General features: G+C 37.9%; 2 protein-coding genes across 8 annotated transcripts in view; one reads left to right on the top strand and one right to left on the bottom strand.

Annotated features, from left to right (window-relative positions):
• The window catches only part of LOC138160702 (TRPM8 channel-associated factor 2-like), a 27,769-nt gene extending 12,207 nt beyond the window's left edge, over nucleotides 1-15,562 (top strand). Inside the window, exons 5-8 of the mRNA XM_069087452.1 lie at nucleotides 1,906-2,119; nucleotides 2,720-2,959; nucleotides 10,731-11,068; nucleotides 13,488-15,562. Coding sequence (XP_068943553.1) covers nucleotides 1,906-2,119; nucleotides 2,720-2,959; nucleotides 10,731-11,068; nucleotides 13,488-13,742 — 1,047 coding nt within the window. The 3' untranslated portion in view covers nucleotides 13,743-15,562. The remainder of the gene's footprint in view (nucleotides 1-1,905; nucleotides 2,120-2,719; nucleotides 2,960-10,730; nucleotides 11,069-13,487) is intronic.
• Nucleotides 1-21,991, bottom strand: part of LOC138160705 (olfactory receptor-like protein OLF3) — a 650,404-nt gene that overhangs the window by 109,253 nt on the left and 519,160 nt on the right. The gene's annotated exons all lie outside the window — the stretch shown is intronic.

Genomic DNA, 21,991 nt, shown 5'->3' with positions numbered 1-21,991 from the left:
AGATAGATAGATAGATAGATAGATAGATAGATAGATAGATAGATAGATAGATAGATAGATAGATAGATAGATGGCACAGGGTAAGTTGAATATGATGAGATGACAGCTAAAAAAGAAAGTTAAAGGGTGAGAGAGGAATATATTGGAATAAGGAGAAAGAGAGAGATAGAATGGGGTAAATTATATCACATAAAAGAGGCAAGAACAAGTTTTCCCATTGGAGGGGAAGAGGTGGGAAGTAAGATGAAATACTCTTATTGGATTTGGCTAAGGAGGGAATAGCATGCATTCTTAACTGGTCATCTTACCCAACAGAAAAGTAGGGGGGAAGAAGATAAGTGGTTGGGGGATGATAGAAGGGAGGGCATATTGGTGGAGGGGGTCATCAGAAGCAAACACTTTTGAAAAGGGACAGTGTCAAAGGAGAAAATAGAATAAAAGGTGGGATAGGATGAGGAAAACATAGTCTTTCACATCATGACTATTATTGAAGTGTTTTGCATAATTACACATGTATAACCTATATTGAATTGCTTGCCTTCTCAACGAGTGTGGGTGGGAGAGAAGAAAGGGGAGAATTTGTAACTCAAATTTTTAAAAATAAATGTTAAAAATTGTTTTTACATTCAACTGGGAAATAAGATATATAGGGAATGGGGTATAGAAACCTATCTTGCCCTTCAAGAAATTAGGGGGAAAGGGGATAAGAGAGGGGGGTGTGATAGAAGAGAGGACAGACTGGGGGAAAGGGTTATCAGAATGCATGCCATAATGTGGTGAGGGGAAGGGGAGAGATGGGCAGAAAATTTGTTACTCAAAATCTTGTGGAAGTGAATGTCACAAACAAAAAATAAATAATTCTTAAAAATGGGTTTTGTAAACAAAGATTAGTTTAGTATCTCTGGACATGCTGTATAGTTTCCCAGATGTGTTGTAGCTAATTCATCTCCTATTTAGGTTGAGGTCTAGTTCATTATGCATAGGTAGTATCTCTCAAATTTATATTACTAACTCACTTCACTGAGTGATGCCCAACCAACTGCATGTCCTAATCAAGATAAGCTATATTATTCATCCACTTTGTTTTTCCTGTGTGGAGTACATAGCCAAGTGTTTTTGACCATGGATTTTATTGAGGAAGATGGACTGTGTTATGGGCTTGTTTAAATCATCATAATTTAATGATTTGTGGCTTACAAGCAACCTTGGAATGAGGGAGAGGCTGGTGTTCTCTATTGGCAAAAACTTCTGCCCTTCTCCCTCACACATCAGCAACACTGACTAACAGTGAACAGCATTGGACAGCATTATAACATCAATAACATCATTATAAAGAAAATTTCATTATCCATGAGGAATCCCTCTTCCTCTTGGAATATGAGGAATACTTATATCATCCATGACAATGAAAAACACATTTGCTTAACATTTCTCCCTGTTTCCATACCTGATTTACTACTCATGTTCCAAGTACCATTTGAAAATGTTATCTCTGTAATTTCTACTAACAAGGTATCAGTTAAGATTTTTAACAGATACTTGAGATACTTCATTGAATGGGAGGCTTTAAGAATATATTTTATTTTTCTGAGTCTAATACTGTATTCAAAGCCTTTGTAACTTGATATAATCTGCCAAAGCATGTGACCCTTTGACATAGTCAACAGTTTTCTACATGACACCATGAGGCATTGTTAAGTCTTACTTTGTGGAAGTTAAGACTATTTCAACATTTTTTTCAAGTCTGTTTATTCTTGAAATAACTTATTCCCCAGCTCTGCTTCTCACTGTTTGTAGGAAGATTAGTCATACACAAGTCTTCCTCACACACACACATACATAAAAAGACATATACATATTTGTTAGATTCATTATGCTTCATATTTTCCCCTTATGGCCACCCAGGTACAAATTGGCTGCCACACTGATGACCTGAGAGAGCATCATAAACTAGCCAGAGCACCTATAGTTGTTCACCAGTGTTACTTGGATAAACAGGATAACTCAATCTCCAGCCTCTGGGGTGGCCTTATCTATATCACTGTACCCAAAGGCTGTTCCTTGGGAAATACATCTGTCACCTTCACTGGAGCTATACCTGCCCCTTTCTTCATACTTGGTGAGTAAAGGTCTCAAGGGAGCCAAAAAGTAGAGAGAGTAAAGAGGGAGTTATAAATTGGATAATAAAGAAGTTAAAAGTCATGGCTTGGTAAAGAAGAGTAACATGGACATTTTGGAATGTGAAAGGGATGGATCTGTGCTTGATAGAGTGGAAAAGAGAATGGATATGGAGTAGCTTCCTGTGGGACCAGGAATAAGTCACAATCTCTCTGGCCTTTAGCTTCCTCATTCTGACATCACTAAATGTTCTCTAAGGTCTCATCTAGCCCTCAATGCCGAGATCCCAAGACACAGGGATGAGAAAGGATAATAACTTCTTTTTAAGCAGTTGGGGTTAAGTAACTTGCTAAAGGTTACACGGCCAGTTATTTTGTGTGGGTGCCAAGTATCTGAGGCCAGAACCAATCCTGGGTCTCCCAACACCGGGGCCGGCACTCTTACTCACTACACCACCTGGCCACCCCAGCATAATAACTTCTTTAGCATATGTTTTATACACTATGTGCTTTTTTCACTAATGGGGTACAAATTTCAACTTTGCCCAGGAGGTGGAGCAAATAAAGCATAGGACCCATAACCTCTTGATTACTGTTCCCAGGAAAGACTTCTGCGAAGGAATGGAAAAATTCTATCCGCCACCATCCAGTGCCATGGGGAGAGCTTCAGGCAGAGAGTATAATCCTGACAGTGCCATCTAGAAATCTACAGCATCTAGAGAACCCTGAGCCAGTGCTCCACCTCTGGAACCAGATGACAGAAGCCATAGCCAAACTTGGAGGCAAGGCCAACCCCTTTCCTCAACATGAGAGAATTGTGACTGATGTGCAAATCTCAAAAGGTAGGTACTCTGGAGTCTGGGATAGGGAATGATCTGAGCTAGCAGTGAGTGAATGAATGAGCTCTATTCATTCAATGAAAAGATATTAGTCACTTTGTATGTGTGAGGCATTGTCACAGAACTGTAAGGGAGGGGTATAGGTGAGAGAACCATAGGACCATAGATTTAGAGTTGGAAAGGGTCATAGAGGCCATCTAGACCAATCTTGTTTGTTTTGCAGATGAGAAAATTGAGGCCCATAGAAGTTAAGTAATTTACCTGAGGTCATATAAGTCATAACTGGTAAAATAAGAAAAGTTGAGTCCTCTGACTATAAATTTCTTTCCAGTGGACATCATTGTCTCCCAGACAGTGCAAAGTAGTACATTACCTCAAATTTGAATCACATGTTTAAGTTATTGGTATGAAAACTAGACATAAAGGCAGTAGGTTGATGGAAAGAGTGTTGGATGGAAATAAGGAGACAGGTTTAAGTCCCAGATCTTTTCCAGATAGGAATGATCCAAGGAAAATCACTTCCTTCCATTGAATATGTTTCTTTATCTACAAAAACAGAGAGTTTTGATTAGACAATCTCTAAGAAGCCTTTGTGTACAGTTTTTTGGCTTTGTTTTTGGTATTTTTTTTTCTTTGCTTTGTGGAGGGCAATTGGGGCTAAGTGATTTGCCCAAGGTCACATGGCTAGTTTTTGTGTTAAGTGTCTGAGGCCAGACTTGAACCCAGGTCCTCCTGATTCCAGAGCCAGTGCTCTATTCACTGTGCCACCTAGGCGCCCCTGTGTAGAGTTTTAAAGGTTTGTTCTTCAAAGTATATTTTCATCCAAACCTAGAAGTTATATAACATATTTCTGAAGGATATAAGAATCTCCAAATAATTAGAGCAAATTGAAAATGGAATGCTCATGAAGTGAAATCCTTGGGATAATGTACATTCTGTTTTTTAAAATGGAACAATTTATTTGAAGAGACATTTACTTAAATGATATATGACAACAAATTTCATACAGAAGTATGATCAAATAAGTGGTACAAATCCTCTTTCCTTCACTTGGTCTTCTTCCTCTCACCTCCTAAATGTAGATATTTTCCAAAATGTTGCCTTACTTCAGAGGTGCAGAACCTGCTGCCTTGAGGTCAAATGTGGCCTTGTATGTCCTTGAGTGTGGCCTTTTGCCTGACTTCAAGTCCTGCAGAACAAATCTTTTCATTAAGGGGACTTGATCTGTGAAATTTTGATTCACACAAAGGGCTACACTTGAGGACCTAGAGGGCCACATGTGGCCTCAAGCCAGCAGTTTCCCCGACCTAGTTTATCTCTCCTTTCTCTAAAAAAAATATCATCTCTAAAAACTTGGCAATCACTTCCAGTCCATTAGCTTTAGCTGCAATATCTAAACTGAAAACATCCAAACAAAAACCTCCTTTAATATCTTGTTCAGCTCTACTCCCACATGTCTAACTCTCAAGTGGTTATTTCTACATGAATGCCCATAGATGAAAAACTAATGTCATCATCTTTTTGGCTAAATCCTCCCTTCCTCCTAATGTCCTCATTTCTGCTGATGAAACCACCTTCCCCCAGTCAACCCAAACTTAGAACCTTAAATCTTACACATCTTTGACTCTTTGTCCTCTACACTGAAACATTCTATGAAGTTCCACAACATGTCAATTCTTCCTCCACAATATCTCTTAACATTTGTTCTCTCCTTTCGACTCTTCTTCCTAATCCAGACCCTTATCATTTCTCAAAAAAAGACTAGTGAAATAGATTTCTAAATATATTCACTGCCTCTAGTCAATCCTCTTTCCAATCCATCATTCAAACTGATGTCCAAGTAGTTTTCCTAATATACCACTCTAAGTATGTCACTCATATGCCGCAAGTCAAGGTCTCAGATGGTCTAACACAGGTCATCCTCAAAAAAAAAGGAAAATTATCAGAAAGTTCTGTCAAGAACACAAAAATCTCTGACTTGGTGAAAAATCCCAGGATTCCATAGGATTTTTTGAGTTAGAAGGGAGCTTCTTAGCATGCAGATGGAAAAACTAAAGCCCAGAGAAATCAAGATGATTCAAATGATAGACGGAAGATCATCTTTTTCTTGGTGTTTTCTGCATACAAGACCTTGGACAACTCAGAACACAGCCTGATCAATAAGCCTTCTCTGGGGATTCATGCAACAAATGGGAATACAAACCCAGGCACACAAAAACCATATTATTCTGCCATAAAGAGATCTTACCTGGTTCTCTGTTTCTCCCTCCCTCCCAAACACCTTCACCTGCCACTGCAGTATAATGGGTCAGCCAAAACAGCAACCAAGAGGTTCAAGCTCTCCTTTATTTGATTTGTGGCTTACAAGCAACCTTGGAATGAGGGAGAGGCTGGTGTTCTCTGTTGGCGAAAACTTCTGCCCTTCTCCCTCACCCATCAGCAACATTGACTCACAGTGAAACCACAAAGGCCATTGTCCAAGAAAAAAATAATGTATACATTATATTAAAGTAGAAATTGTACAATAAATATAGTCTTTATCCTAGAATTTAAAACACTTAACAATCTGGTTCTAACCTGCTTTCTAACATTGTCTCATACTAATATCCTTTGCAAACTATATTTCATCGTTCCATGCCCAGAATGGGGGAAAATTTTTTTACCCCCATTTCTGCTTGACAAAATGATGCCCTTCCTTCAGGTTCTGACTCAGGAGTCATTTCTTCGATGGAGTTTTCCCTAATCTGACCAACTGGACCTACTCTATCCCTCCTCAAATTACTTTTTTGTTCTTAAGACTTTTGATACCTTTATTTGTAGTAATATAGCTTTGCAAGGACTCTCTCCCCAACAGAATCTAAGCTTTTTTGTTTGTTTTTCTTTTTTTAATCAAATGCTTTATTAACTTCTAGTTTACATCATTCATTTCCATGGGATTTTGAGTTCCAAATTTTCTCCCTATTTTCCCCTACCCACCACCCCAAAATAGAGATCCCACTGGATATCCCATCCTCCAATCTGCTCTCCCCAAATCTTCTCCCATATAACCTCAGACTTTCCAGTAGGGCACAGTGGATCTCTATGGCCCAGTGCCTGTATATCTTATTTCCAGTTACATGTAAAATAATGTTAATAATAGTGTGTGTGTGTATATTTAAACATTTTATTTAAAAGTTTGAACTTCAGATTCATTTCTTTCCTCCCTTGTCACTCACCCTTACTGGAAAGACAAACAATTCAGTATAGGTTGTACATGTGTAGCTATACAAAACATTTCTATAGTCGATATATTGTAAAAAATGAGACTATATTTTCTTCCCTCCTATCCGAACTTCCACTTGTTCTATTCTATACTTTGATCCTGTCCCTTTTCAAAGGTTGGTGCTTCCAAATTCCCTTCCCCCCAGTCTGTCATCCCTTCCATCATCCCCCTCTCATTCCCTTCCCCCCTACTCTCTTGTAGGGTGAGATGCCCTATTTAGTGTGTATGTCATTCTCTCACTAAGCCAAATTCAATGAGAATAAGGTTGACGCATTCCTTTTTGCCTTCCTGTTCTTCCCCTCCATTGTAACCATTTTCCCTTGCCTCTTCTATATGAGATAGTTTACCCCATTCCGTCTCTCCCCATCTCCTCTTATTTTATTCCTCTCTTACCTCTTAATTTCACCTTTTAAGTATCATCCCTTCCTATTCAATTGGTCCTGTGCCCTCTATCTATGTATACCTGTACACATATATACACACATTCACATATGTATTCATATGCCCATATATCCTCCTATATGGACATATGTATGTATATGTTGGTATGTGTATATATATATATACACATACATACACATACATACATACATTTTTATTCCCTTCAACTATTCTCACACTGAGTAAAGTTTCATCTATTACAATTATCATTTTTCCATGTAGGGATGGAAGTAGTTCAACTTTGATAAGTTCCTTATGATTCCTTTTCCATGTTTACCTTCTCATGCATCTCTTGCTTCTAGTATCTGAATGGCAAATTTCCTTTTCACTTCTGGTTTTTTCATCAAGAATACTTGAAAGCCCTCTATTCACAGAATGACCATATTTTCCCCTGAAACATGATACTCAGTTTTGCTGGGTAGGTGATTCTTGGTTTTAATCCCAGCTCCTTTGACCTCCAGAATATCATATTACAATACCATATTCCAAGCCCTTCGATCCCTCAGTGTAGAAGTCGCCAGATCTTTTGTTCTCCTGATTGTGTTTCCACAATATTCAAATTGTTTCTTCCTCACTGCTTGTAATATTTTCTCCTTGATCTGGGAATTCCAGAATCTGGCTATAATATTCCAAGGAGTTTTCTTTTGCGGATCTTTTTCAGGAGGTGATCAGTGGATTCTTTCAACCTTTAATTTGCCCTCTGGTTCTAAAACATCGGGGCAATTTTCCTTGAGAATTTCTTGAAGGATGATTTCTATGTTACTTTTTTGATCATGGCTTTCAGATAGTCCAAATAATTTTTAAATTATCTTTCCTGGATCTATTTTCCAGGTTAATGGTTTTCTAAATGAGATATTTCGGGCCTTCTATTTTTTTTCATTTGTTTGGATCTTGATTTCTCATAAAGTCACTAACTTCCATTTGCTCCAGTCTAATTCTGAAGGAATGGTTCTCTTCAGTGAGCTTTTGAGATTCTTTTTCCGTCTGGAAAATTTGATGTTTTAAGGCATTCTTCTCCTCATTGCCTTTTTGAGCCTCTTTGGCCATTTGAGTTAGTGTATTTTTTAAGGTGTTATTTTCTTCAGTCAGGTTGTTGACTCTCATTTCATAATTTTCTTGCATCATTCTCATTTGTCTTCCCAATTTTTCCTCCTTTTCTTTTATTTGGCTTTCAAAATCCTTCTTAAGGTCCTCTATGGCCTGTAACCAGCTCGTATTTTTCTTGGAAGCTTTTGGTGCAGGAGTTCTGACTTCACTGTCTTCCTCCTATTCCAGGTTTTGATCCTTTTTGTCCCCAAAATAGGAGTGTAAAGTTATGTTGTTCTGTTTGCTTTGCTTCCATTCCCTACTCATGTCACCTCTCAATTACTTGACTTTTGGGCTTTTTGCCACAGTTGAACTCTGCTTCCAGAAAGGGGAGCTTTTCCCCAATAACTGCAAGTTGGAAATGGAATGCTCATGAAGTGAAATCCTTGGGATAATGTACATTCTGTTTTTTAAATGGAACAATTTAGTTGAAGAGACATTTACTTAAATGATATATGACAACAAATTTCATACAGAAGTATGATCAAATAAGTGGTACAAATCCTCTTTCCTTCACTTGGTCTTCTTTCTCTCACCTCCTAAATGTAGATATTTTCCAAAATGTTGCCTTACTTCAGAGGTGCAGAACCTGCTGCCTTGAGGTCAAATGTGGCCTTGTAGGTCCTCCACACTCTCTGGCAAGCTGGTCATACACCCTAGGACCTTCACCCTAGACCACCATCCAGATCCAAGCAGGTTAAAGCAAGAGTGATAACCCCTCAGACTGCTCACTTGGTCCACCTACAATCTGCAGGCCAGGATCTGAAGCAGCCACCTGTGGCTGTGGCTGCACAGCTACTGCACCTCAGTCACTTCTCACACCCAGGGAGACAAGGCTGACTGCACTCCCAGACTACTAGATCCCAAAGTACACACTGCACTGACCTCTCACTTTGTCATTAGCATTTATGTGTTGATAATTCTGAAAACTGCCATAGCTGTTGGTAATCTGAAGACCCTCCAAGCCAGTGGCTGCTCAGGCCCTCCCTGAGGCTAAAACCTCTGGCTTTCAGGGTTGGGGTTGGCTCCCAGAGTGCTGCGGTGTCCACTTCCTGCCAGTCTGCTGGGCTGCCCTGAGCTGAAAGTTAGCTTTTCTGTGTCATTTTGTGGGTTCTATAGCTCCAAAGTTTTTTCAGAGTTACATTTTACATGAATTGGAAGAGATGGGAGCCAGAGTCCCACAGAAGTTGTGTTTCTACTCCACCATCTTGATTCTGCCCCCAGAATCTACTCTTGTAAAAGAGTGCAGCTAATCAAAACAAAACAATTTGCCATAGCATGCCATGCCATATCTAACCATTGTAGCATGTCTAACAGCACATACTTCATTTTGTAACATTTCTTCCTGTGCTGACAGGAAGAATTTTTTTTTCAAAACCAGTCTTCTGAAGTAATGATTAGTTACTACTTTAATCAGAGTTCTGGCATATCTTTCAGACATACTTTCTTATTTTGTTGAGGTAATTTTATAGATTGATTCTTGTTACTTCATTCTACATTAATTCATGCAAGTCTTACTTATAAGTTCATGCAAATAGTTTGACTCCTGTTATTCATTCTTTCTTGTAACAAAATAATATTTCATTATATTCATATGCAAACATTTGTTCAACCATTCTTCTATTGACAGGCACTTTTCTTCTACTTCTCTGTATCCAACCAAAGTGCTGCTATAAATATTTTTGAGTATATGGAAGCTTTCCTCAATCTTTGACCTTCTAGAGAAATATGTTCCATAATAATTATATTATTGGTTGCAAGAGTTTTAGAATTGAGGGACTTTTCCAATATAATTTCAAATTGTTTTCAAGAACATCAGACAAATTCACAGTTCTACCAATTGTTCATAAATATTCCTGACTTTTCATAACCCCTCCAGCATTTACCATTTTCACCTTTTGTCTTGGTCAATTTTTCAGTTTAGTAGATGTAAATCTATTTTATTTCTCATTCCTCTTATCATAAATGTTTTGGGCCAAGGGAGGGGAACCTGTAGCCTTAAGGCTATGCGTGGCCTTCTAGATCGTTGGGTGTGACTTTTTAACTGAGTTCAAATTTTACAAAACAAATTCTTTTATTAAAGGGATTTATTCTGTGAAGTCTGGCTTCAGACCAAGGGCCAAACTTAGAGACCTAGAGGGCCATATTTGCCTCAATGCCACAGGTTCTCTACTCCTGGACCCTGGGCATTCTTCATTTAGTTGTTGGTAGTTTGCATGTCTTCTCTGAAAAATTGCCTGTTTCTATCATCTGACCACTTATCTACATGTTATCTACACTGTTTACTTGGATATCTTTGGTCAAAGGTATTTGCAGTGGAAATTTAAATAAAAAATCAACAGTTTTCTTTTTCCAAGCTACATTAGTTTTATTCATTTGAAAGTTTTTTTTCTTTAGAATTTAAGATCATCTGTTTAAAACAATGTGATGTAGTAGAGAAATAACTAACCTTTGATTCAGGAAGATATGGCTTCAAGTCTCACCTGTGAGACATGCTAACTGTGTGGTGCTAAGCTAACCATTTAATCAGTGTATGCTCTAGGGCACTTTTTAAGACATTAAGTTACAGAGGAAGAATAGGTCTTTCTTGGTAGAAGAAGTAACTTTCTGAGAATTCCCTATGTATATGAAATCCCAGATTTGGTTTTAAAAATTTATATTTTATGGTCACTTCCATCCCTTATTTGGCAAAGAATTTTACTACTATCCATAGATGATGTTCCTCAAAATTTTCACAGAAATTTTGACATCTCCTGTACACGTGATTCAATCTGTCTTATATCATCACTTTTTCTGTGCATGTCTTATCCCCAACATTAGATTATTTGGCTCCTTGAAAATTGTCTCACCTTTACATTCCCAATGTCTAGCTCACTGCCTCACACAAACCTGGTAATTAACAAATATGTGTTGAAATGAATAATTTGGAGGTAGGGGGGAAGAGAGCTTTTGTAATGTGAAACCTTTTTCCTTCCCTGAACCTAGGTTGGATGCATGCAGGGTACCCTGTCATGTGCCACCTGGATATTGTGGATTGCCTGCTCTCTGAGAACAAAATAAGGAAAAATGGCTTGAGTGGTCCCATCCAAGAGCTGTGTCGTAACCAACAACATGATGCCTGGGAGTTTACCCCACATACCAATGAAGCCACCTGCAACTTCTGGTCTATCTATGTGCATGAGACAGTTTTGAACATCTCCCGGGAAAATATATTCCCTGAATTGAGTCCTGAAAAACGGCAAAGGAGATTGAAAGAATATCAGCAAAACGGGGCTTTTATGTCAACATGGTATGGTTGGACAGCCCTGGAGACATATCTGCAGGTACTAGTCATGAATAGAGAGTTCAGGACAGGAAATAGAGACCCTTCAGCTGAGGGAAGAGCCTCACATTTGTGGTTCAATTTGGTGCCACTCAGAGATTTCCCCTTTACCCACCCAACTAGGCCATGGGAATGATACTTGGTATGGTATAAGTATGAATCTGTTGCATGTTGCTGACTACCTCTCTCAGCCCCTGGAACTAATGACACTGGACCAGAATCCCAAACATAATGAGATATATCAATGAATAGATGGAAAATAGTTTGAAAAATTGGAGGTGAAAGAAGAGTACAGGTCAGGGAGAGGTCAAATAGGTAAGTAGAATAAAGGGACCTAATGAGTGCCAGTGTTACATAGTGGATATAAAATTGAACTTCTAATCAGGAAGAACAAAGTTCAAGTCCTACTTCTGATACCTAGAAGCTATGTAACCCTGGACAAATCATTTAATATCTCATTGCCCCCAGGGAACTTTTTAAAACTATAAACTAAAGAGTAGTTGAAGATTGGCATTATGAATACATGTTTTTAGTTGATTATAAATCTCCTGAAACTTTTTAGAAATTTTACCTCCTCACTTTTCCGTTGAATATGAGAGAGCACCAGCTTAAACAACTATCCCTGCTCATGAAATCACTGGCTCTATTTTGCAATGTCTCTGTTTCCACATTATTATGGGACTTCTCTGGAGGTCTTCATCAAGGTGGGCCAGGAATCTGACCTGGTCTGTTCCAGAGAGTTGCCAAAAAAATTTTAGGCATGCATAGCCCTGGAGAGCCCCAGGAGGGGAGTCCACAGAGTATGGTAAAAGTAACACTGAATATATACTCAGGAGACTAGGCTTTGAAACATGGTTCTGACAGTTACTACCTTCTTGATCTTGGACAAGTCATTTAACTTCTCTAGACCTCAGTTTCTTCATCTGTAAAATGATGAAATTTGCTCTGAGGTCCTATGATCATATGGATGAGATAATCCTGGGTCACTATGTTGGCTACAATCCAGGAATCAAGTACAGAGCAGAAGTGTACCATTCAGAATACATCACCTGATAAAAGCATTAGGATGAATAAGATAATCAAAGGTCTATAGGAAAGCTAACACTAGCCATGAAGCAGATCAACCAGGGTGTTACTGTTGACTAGTCAGTACATCTCTTCTTAGTAAGGAAAATTACTTGGGAAAACAAATTAATATTGCTCAATTAATTCAATAAGAGAAAAAGAAATTGAATGGCCTCAAAGGGTACTTTTATGAAGGTCTGATGTGCATTCCTTTCTGACTCAAGGTATGTATGGATGTGTGTGTACATACACATACAGATGAATATAGAAAGATTATATACATACTCATATATAGAATATACCTCCAGCAATATATACATACACATACAGATATATCTCGTAATACATGTACATTTTCACTAGGTACTTATAAATATTTGCATATACATATTGCATTAAACATATATACATATGTATATATACCCACAAATTTATATACACATAGACGTGAGAGAGAGACACAGAGAGACAGAGAGCTGCCATACCAGATGTTCATTTAGTCAGGTCAGGGAACATTCTTACACTCTGGTATTGACAAGACTACAGACATACATAAAGTATCTCTCCAGGGTCACGTTTTCAATAATCCAATTTTCCATCATATTCTCTCCAATATTCCCAACACTTTTACTATCATAAATTCTATGATTGATTGCCTTAAGAAGTACTTTCTGAAACTGCCACCCACTTTCAGAGAGAGAAATGATGAACTTTGAATGCAAATTAAAAGCATTTTTCACTTTATTTTTATTGTTTTATTTTGTTCTTAGGTTCTTTTGCAACATGGCTAATGTGAAAATATGTTTTGTATGACTTTACATGTATAATAAACATCAAATTACTTGCCTTCTCGAAAGGGGAAGGGAGAAAAAGAATTTTAAACTTAAAATTGTTTAAATTATTGTTGTTAAAATAATATTTTACAGGTAATTGGGAAATATTTAATGACATTTAAAAAAAATAAAAATACTTTCTAAGAGTTCCATCCCTGATCTATGAATCTCCTTAGGTCCAGGCACAATTTTGACTCCATGACATGAATGCTCTTTTCTCATACTCCTCAATCTGTCAAATTTTTACCAAGATCTAGTTTCTGGGGGAAATAATGGGCGGTAACATAAGATGTCACATGCTTCAGGCTTATATTGAAAATCAGTCATTAGCATTGGAAATCATCTTCAACGTGGATTTCAAGGTTCTAAGAGTGGGTATGTTGGTACTGCTTCACTGGAAGGATGGAAACATGGGTGAAAGTAAAGGAAGTTCATAACTATCTCCAAAATGAATTCAACGATACTTATGTGTGAGTTGCCTCCTGGAACTAGATACTTTATCCTGTTTTCTCTTCCTTTCAGCTGCAGGAAGCTTTTGGCTGGGAGCCTTTCATTCAAGTCTTCAAAAGTTACCAACAACTGTCTGGAATACCTGGGAACAATGAGAGCAAAATGGATGTGTGGGTAAAGAAGTTCTCTGAGCAGGTGCAGAAGAATCTGGTTCCTTTCTTTAAGGCCTGGGGTTGGCCTATTCATAAGGAAGTGCCTACTACCATTGCCAACCTGCCTGAGTGGAAGGAGGACCCCATGAAAATGACTCTGGGAATTAAGGAATGACCTGCAAGCCCAGAATGCACCTATAAAATATACTCCAAAAGTTTCAGTTTCTAATTTTTTGCCTTTGGTCCTTCAGTCCTTTGTGTAATCAAATTGTCTTAGTGTAAAAATAAATTTTCTTCTCAATTTTTTCACAGATAATGGCTCAAGCCATATCCCAAAATGGTACTAAGATTTTTCTCCATGGAGATTCTTGGGTGATTTTCAGGGGCTGGTCACCAAATTCCTTTCTGATAGATGATCTGGGTACTGCATAACTAAGTAAAAACTTTGTTATGATTGAGAACCATCAGCTTCATTTCACTGGAAGAGATGATTTTCAGAGTTCTGAGCATTCTGTCTGGGTTTTTCCTTCTGACTGGATAATCTAAGAGTTCTGGTTAGGGTACTAAATTGAGATGCAAAATTAGTGTAAAAGAAGAAATTCACAAATCCTTTTATTACAGATAGGTCATTCCAAAGGTCTACCATCTTCCACCTTGTCCTATACAGCATGCTCTTATTTCTCACAAAAATACTTAAAGTGATACTTAGACCTCTGGGGCACCTTCCAATGCAATTCCTCAACAGAGCCGTGCCATGGCCTGATCTCTGAAGAAGTCTAGATTGAAATCCCTTAGAGACCAATTCTTTGTCAATTTACATTGCCAGTTGACCCAGAGTATCTTATCCTACATATGTGAGAAGTCATTGCCTTTAGAGTAGGAAAGAATTTATTTAACCTTTCTCAGCAGGTCCCACCTTGTTGAAGCTTACTTGTACACAGAGAGAAAGAGAATTTTTGTCACATCCTACTTTATAGCATACTTATTTGTTTCTATGTGGTACATTTTCCCTGGCTGTCTATGATGCTTCAAATATTCTTCCTCCTGAACTCTGCATCCTAGATTCCCTGACTTCCTTCAGGTCTTAGCTAAAATCTTACATTCCATTAGAAGCCTTTCCCAAACTTCCTTAAATCTAGTTCCTTCCCTCTTTGGGTTATTTCCAATTTTCCTATAGACAAATTGGAAATAATCTATATCCAATTGTTTGTAGATTATTGTTTTCATGTTGTTTCCTTCATTGGACTTGGAACTCCTTGAAAACAATTACTGTCTTTTTCTTTGTATCCACAGCTATTAACACAATGCCTAGTATAGAGTAGGCACTTAATAAATGCTTATTGACTGACTGACCCTATATACTCTATAGCTGACCTTTGTGGAAACCACAATCATTGCAGGTTCAAAATTGTGGGTGAACCACAGGGCAATAGATTGACACAGAGAAACTATAAGTAGACTGCAGCCTATTACCAACAATGTCTTTCATAATCACTTAACTTCTCTGTGCCTCGGTTTCCTCTTCTGCAAGATGAAAGGGTTGGACTAAGTAGCCTCTAAGACACCTTCTAACTCTAAATCTATGATGCTATGATCCTCAATGGGCTAAGGAAATGTATGAATGTAAAAAGAGGTGGAATGATCATGAAGAAAGAATAAGGAATAACCTAGACAGCCACAGTATAGTACTAGTATGCAGAAAATATTTTTTTAAAACCTAGAGGAAAATGTCCAGAATCTATTTAAGATTTATGGGAGGACCTGGACCAGAATAGCACAGGATGAAAAGACATTGATGTGTTACAATAAGCACCATGCTAGAGGTGGGGGTAGGGTACCCATATCAAAAATCATAGATCTATTCTCACTATTAGACTGAAAGCTCTTTGACAGCAAGGACCTTGCTTTTTTCATCATTGCATCCAGCACCTAGCATGTAGTATGTAATAACCAATTTTTGCAGAATTAAAATAAAATTGAGTGATTCTTTACTGTGTCCTTTTCTTGAGCCACATCTTTCTCCCCAGCTCTCAAGGTCCAGGTTTTTCATGGAGCTGAACACAAGAAAATTTTTCTTTTGCCTAAAGATTAAACACTCCAGTTTAACAAGTCTATTCTTTCTCCTACTAATTTTATTTCAAAAAATATTTCTCTTGGTTCCATCCTCTCTTTCCTATAGTCCCAAATAACTTCATGAGAGCTATTCATGTGCATTCTCAAAAGAACTTTAGCACCCACCCCTCGGTACAGTGATATCCAGGTGATGGATCTTTCCCCTCCCTCTCAACACTTTTTTTCCTCATGCAGAGACGAAAGGTTCGGAACTAGGCTCTTCAGAACAACGTCTTTGAGGATTTCCTCATACCCGTCCCAAGGCATTGATATAGGAGATGAGCAGTACAAATTAGGACTGCAAAAAATCACGCCAGCTATATAGGAAGACAAAATACTTCTGCCTCTATACAGGGACCTCGTACTTTGTCCCACATCTCCACAACCAAAAACATTTTTCTTATCCTAAACACAAAATCAATTCTGAGGATCCACACTCAGACATTCTCACATTCTCTCCCTCATATACTACTTCTTCTCTGATCACATTTTTTAACTCTATAATCCATCCTAAACATAAATAGGAGTTGGTATTTTAGCCACCACACCAAGCTATAACATTTGTTCATTAGATTATAGATATTCCTCATGGTTCTCTAGTCCTTTGAAAGGCTTTGTGGGGAGTGTCTTTTCTCTGCCATTGGCTACAACCTCCATTAATTTAGCTCTCTCAATCTTAGGAGCCCAACTACCAAAATTCCATTTAACCACTTAACAATGATATTAGATTTTACAGAAGAGTGTTGACTTCAAAGATATTGCAAGAAAAACCATACAAATGTTTCCTCTAATACCTCAGTACCATAATCTTCCCTATACCACTCAGTCTCTAAGGAGAACAGGAAGATTGGCTTCACAACTTAACTCAGTTTCTATGTAGCATTAGTCCCACCAAATTCAATTCCAATCTCTACCCTGCCCCACTCCCACATATGTCCAGGGACTCTTCCTTCTGAGGGATCCCCTATTGGGTAGGCTACAACATCTGGCAGGGAATCCTGAATTCCAAGACCACTGTGCTTTGAACTCATTGGTTGGGTACTCCATTCTTTCTTTGTCTTAAACTATAAGGACAAATTAAAGACACCTAAAGCCCAAGCCTGTATCTTGGGGTCAGATGTCCTAAGAAAAGAGCAAGGTGGACCTCAAGTTCTTCCCTATTTAATGCATTGTGCCACATGATCTAAGTAAAGGAGCTCTTCATTCCTGAATACCATCAGAAAGACAGAGTCTGTTCCAGTCAGAGAATTTTTTTTTCATTTTTCAAATGCTTTATTAACTTCTGATTTACATCATTCATTTCTGCAAGATTTTGAGTTGCAAATTTTCTCATTATTTTAAATGAATGGCTTTTGAATCATAGTGTGTTAGAATAGGAAAGGACCTCAGAAACAATTACTCTCTCCTTGTTTTAGCAATACCAAAATATAATATATAGTCTATTGTATGGGAGTAAGAGTTAAGTAACAAATTATGTGAGAGATAATAAAGAAGAGGATTTTTGTGAATTCCTGGATTTTTCGATTGAATCTTCCACATTTCAAAATGATGGGAACTGTTCTTTTTATAGATTTCTACATCCTTGGGTTTGGTGGATGATTTTAGTGTTTGCTTTGTTTTTGCTTTTCCTGATAGTAGTGGGGAGGTGATTGTATAGAGAAGCATGTCTAGACACAAATTTCATGTACATTTTTTTTTAAACTGCATCCCCTAGAAGGCTGTGTTTAAGTTGACAGTGTCAGTAGCCTCTGAGCCAAAATGTCTGGGAAAATTCAAGGAAAGGCTTGCAGAGGGTGAAAAGAAGGAGAGAGATAAAAATAGATGCCAGCCATTGCATCATAACAAAGTGTGTGCAGGATATAGAATCTATGGTAGCATATTTCATAGGAATCTCTACTTAACATTCTGAGGTTCCTCTGGGTGCTATGGCAAGAGAGAATCATCTTGGAGTTATGTCAAGATACCAGCATTCCCAAGACTGTCTACTTCAGTAAGACAAAATAGGAAGCACCTCAGCAGTGTTCACTCATCAAAAACATAAGTTTGAACTGATGTACTATTCCCACTAGGTTGGGAAACAGAGAGAGTTTCAGGGAGCTGAGGCAGATTAGGACTAACAAGAGACATTTGGTAGGGTACCCATATGATATGAGTGTCAAGATTGTAATTGCTTAAGTCGATGTCTTCAATTTATGTTTCTACACAGTTTTCACTAAGTGCTTCTTACTAATTATTTTCATGGGTCACCTATTGCATGATTTGACAAAGAATACATTGAAGGGAAACAGTGATTTCAATGTTAACAACTTGGGGGGGGGCAAGATGGCAGAATAAAAGGAGGGACTTGCTTGAGCTCTCCCCGAAACCCCTCCAAATACCTGTAAAAAAAAAACTCTAGAGCAACAGAAACCACAAAATGACAGAGTGAAAAAAAATGTCCAGCATAAAACAACCTGTAAGGTCAATAGGAAAGGTCTGTTGCACCAGACTGAGAAAGAGGCATAGGGCCAGCACAGTTGGCACCAGCACAGACTGGACCCCAGAAAACATGGAGCAGGTCTCAGGGGACTCATTGGAAGCTGTGGCAGTTTCCAGGTTTCTCATTCCACAAACATCAAAAACATTTTAGAAGGTCAATAGGAAAGGTCTGTTGGACCTGGGTAAGACAGGAACATGTAATGTGTACAAAGTAACAACAATATTGTAGCGTGATCAACTGTTAATGACTTAGCTATTCTCAGTCACACAACAGTCCATGACAACTCTGAAGGACTTAGGGTGAAAAATGCTATCCATCCCCAGAGAAAGAACTGATCATATCTGAATACAAATTGGAGCATCTCTTGGGTTTTTTTACTTTTTTATTTTTCTTGAGTTTTTTGATCTATGTTTTCCTTCACAACATGACTTTATTGGATATGTTTTGCATGACTACAAATGTATAGGCTATATGGAATTACTTGCCTTCTCAGTGGGGTTTGGGGGGCGGGGTTGGCGTCTAGGGGGAAGAAGGAAGGGAGAGAATTTGGAATTCAAAGCTGTAAAAACAAATGTTAAAAAATTGTTTCTTACATGCAACTGAGGAAAAATTAAATATTAAAGAAAACCAAAAAATATATATTAAATAACACAGGGTCATGCATGTATAAATTGCTGGAACACTCCAGTGGTGACCTCCTTCTAGTAAAGCTTTCATCAATGAAAGAAAGGCTGGGGCTATATTTTTTTTTACATCCCTTAAGGGTACACTCAATAGTAGGGGAGAATAGGAAAAATAACTGAATATACCCCAAACCCTAAAGGACACAATGGAAAGAGTCTCACAAATATCATCATCTTATTCCCAACCAGTACTACCCTTTCATTTCATTAGATGAAAAAAACTGATCAAATTCTGTTAAACTAAATCTATCCCCATGCAGTCTTTTTGCATTTTATATTTGAAGTAAATATTTCTTTTTCTCCTTTTTTAATGGAATTTTATTTTATTTTCAGTTTAAAATTTGCTCTCTCCAACCTTCCCTTTCTGAAGGCTGAATAAAAGAGGCTGAATCTGACAGTATACACAACATTCTGCATTTGTATCTATCACTTCTTTACCAGGAGAAGGAAAGTATATAAAATCATTGAGCTTCTGGTACTGATTGGTCCTTTCATTTAATATAAGATTTGGTGTCTTTTAGTCTTTTTTTCATTTTTATTGTGATCAACATGCATATTTTCTCTTGTTTCTTTTGTCAAAATTCTGTATTGACTCATACAAATCTTCCCATGTGTCTCAGAATTTCTTCAAATTCACTATTTCTTACAGAAATGACTCCCTTCTTTCCCTGACTTTTGTATAACACAATTTGTACAGGCATTCCCCCATCAATGGGCACCCAATGTTTCTAGTTTTTATTAACACAAAAAATTTAACTATGAATATTTGGTATAGAATATTTTGGTATATTTCAGAACCTTTCTTTCTGTCTTTAATCTCCTTTACATACCTGCTAAATTCTATAATAACTAGGTCAAGGGGTTTTCTTTGATGATTTCCAATCATTTTTCAAAATATTTGTATCAATACACAGCTCAACCAAAAGTATTATATTTTTGCTCCCTCCTTCAACATTTTCATCTACAAATTTGACAAATACTTCTATGTATTTAGTGAAGTTATTGATAATGTAAATAGGACAGGACTAATTACAAAACAATCCACTAGAGATTCATCTTCCAAATTGATATCCATCAACTCTTTTTGGATATAGAAATTAAACTACTGGTGAATACATCTGACTATGTTTCTTCATGAAGCTATCACAAGAAACTTAGTTGGGAGTCCTGTTGGAATCTAGATACACTATTTCTACATTATTTCCTTGATCTACCAATCAAGTTACCTTGTTTAAAAGGGAAATGAAGTGATCTTTGTGAGCCTGCTCTAGCTTCTAATACTCACCCTTTACTTTTTTTTAAAACCAGAGACTAAGGAAGGACAAAGGGGCAGATAGATAGTACAGTAGATAGACTGTGGTTCTGGAGTGATGAAAACTAATCTTCACAAATTCAAATCCTTCCTTAGAAACATACTAGCTGTGTGATCCTTGGCAAGTTGCTTAACCCTCTTTGAATCAGTTTTCCCATTTGTAAGATGAGCTGGAGAAGGAAATGGCAAATCACTCCAGTATCTTTGCCAAGAAAAGCCCAAAAGGGATCATGGAGTCAGGCATGACTGAAAACCACTGAACAAGGAAGAACATGAGAAATGAGACATGAAGTGGGGAGAAATGGATAATACTTCAGAGACCATAATTCCAGGAAGAGGATAGGAGGAAAGAGAAAAATTTAGTAATTTTGCACAAGCTTCCATTTCAGGAGTTAGATCAAGATTTCTTCTCTAAGAACAGTAGAAATAAAGAAGGAACCCCATTGAGAGGAATAACATTAAATATTGTTGACCATAAGGACTATAGGACTAGAGTAGAATTGGTTACTGTTAACAATTAACAAACCTGAGTGGGGTTTTGGACCTATTGTTTCTTTGTCCAACAGTCTATCTGCTCCCTTGACATGTCTCTTTTTTCTGACTATTAATCCCTCCTTTCCTCCTTGTGCTTTCTCAGTAACATCTATCAATCTGGAATCTGCTGTTCCAAGCTGAAAATTACCAATTTCCTAGCTGATTGGTGCCTCTACAGCTGTGTCCTCAAGATTGGGAAACTAATCAGACCCACCAAAATGAGGCTCCTTTCTTTCTGATAAAAAATTTTGTATAACTCTAACTGAGAAGCTACCAGGATCTCAAAAGTTCTGAACTGTCCTGAACACGGATCTAGGCATCCCAGTCCACTTAGGATTCCCTTTCTGCTGCTGCCTGGAGACGATTCTGCTCAAGGCTCCCTGGTGATATCCCTGCTGGTATCCCTTTCTTACCCCCATTTAGGAGTAATAGAATCATAATTCTAGAGGTGGAGAGGACATCCAACTGACACATTTTATAAATAAGGAACTTTTGTTCATTTTTTTTTTCATTTTTTGAAAATGAAAAGCTCATGGAGGATAAATTAATTATCCATCACAGACACAATTTGAACTCAGATCCTTTCACTCCAGAGTTAGTGCCATTTCTACTAAACCACACTATCCAGTCCCACTTTGAGGGACCATTAGTTTAGAAGGATCATTCCATCTCCCTAGTGTGAAGGGCTCATTAAGCTGCCCTAGCAGCTTCCCCTTGCTGTTTTTTGCTCCTTCTCTTGTTTGTCAACAGCTAAGACAATAAATAGCCTCCTTTGGGGTCTTTCTATTAAACGTCTCTAATAGAAGAGACCACTGCTGTCAGCATTCGCTTGCTCATCTTATTCTTCTGTGAAGCCTCTTTTAACCTAGCAATAGACTTTGATAGTTATCAAATAAAATCATTGGAAAACACCAGACCTCTGTTAAATAGACAAATCATGTGTACATATGTGTATGTGCATGTGGTAAGAATGTGAGGAAAGAGGGAAGGGCTATATGCATATCTGACTGCATATGATAGAAATGGTGTGTTAGCCCCAGGGGCAGGTCTGCTGAATCTTGGAGCTAGTCTGTACAGAAATTTCCATGTAAAACGACCTGTGAGGGAATGAATGAACCCTCATTCCCATCTGGCATTCCCCAAGGAATGTTTTTCAGGTTAAAACTTACACATACAAATTAGCCACCTGGGTTTCAATTAAATCTCTGCCTCTGCCTTATCTTGTCTTCCTCTATTTGAACCTTCCTTTCCCCTTCAATCTCTCTCTCTCTCTCTCTCTCTCTCTCTCTCTCTCTCTCTCTCTC

The sequence above is a fragment of the Petaurus breviceps genome, unplaced genomic scaffold, assembly GCF_028583685.1.
Source record: "Petaurus breviceps papuanus isolate PSGF00001 unplaced genomic scaffold, PetGlider_PUasm1.0 181, whole genome shotgun sequence".
In the NCBI taxonomy this organism is placed as follows: Eukaryota; Metazoa; Chordata; class Mammalia; order Diprotodontia; family Petauridae; genus Petaurus; species Petaurus breviceps.
The sequence above is the reverse complement of the archived record's forward strand: the minus strand, read 5'-3'. Positions and strand labels throughout refer to the sequence as shown.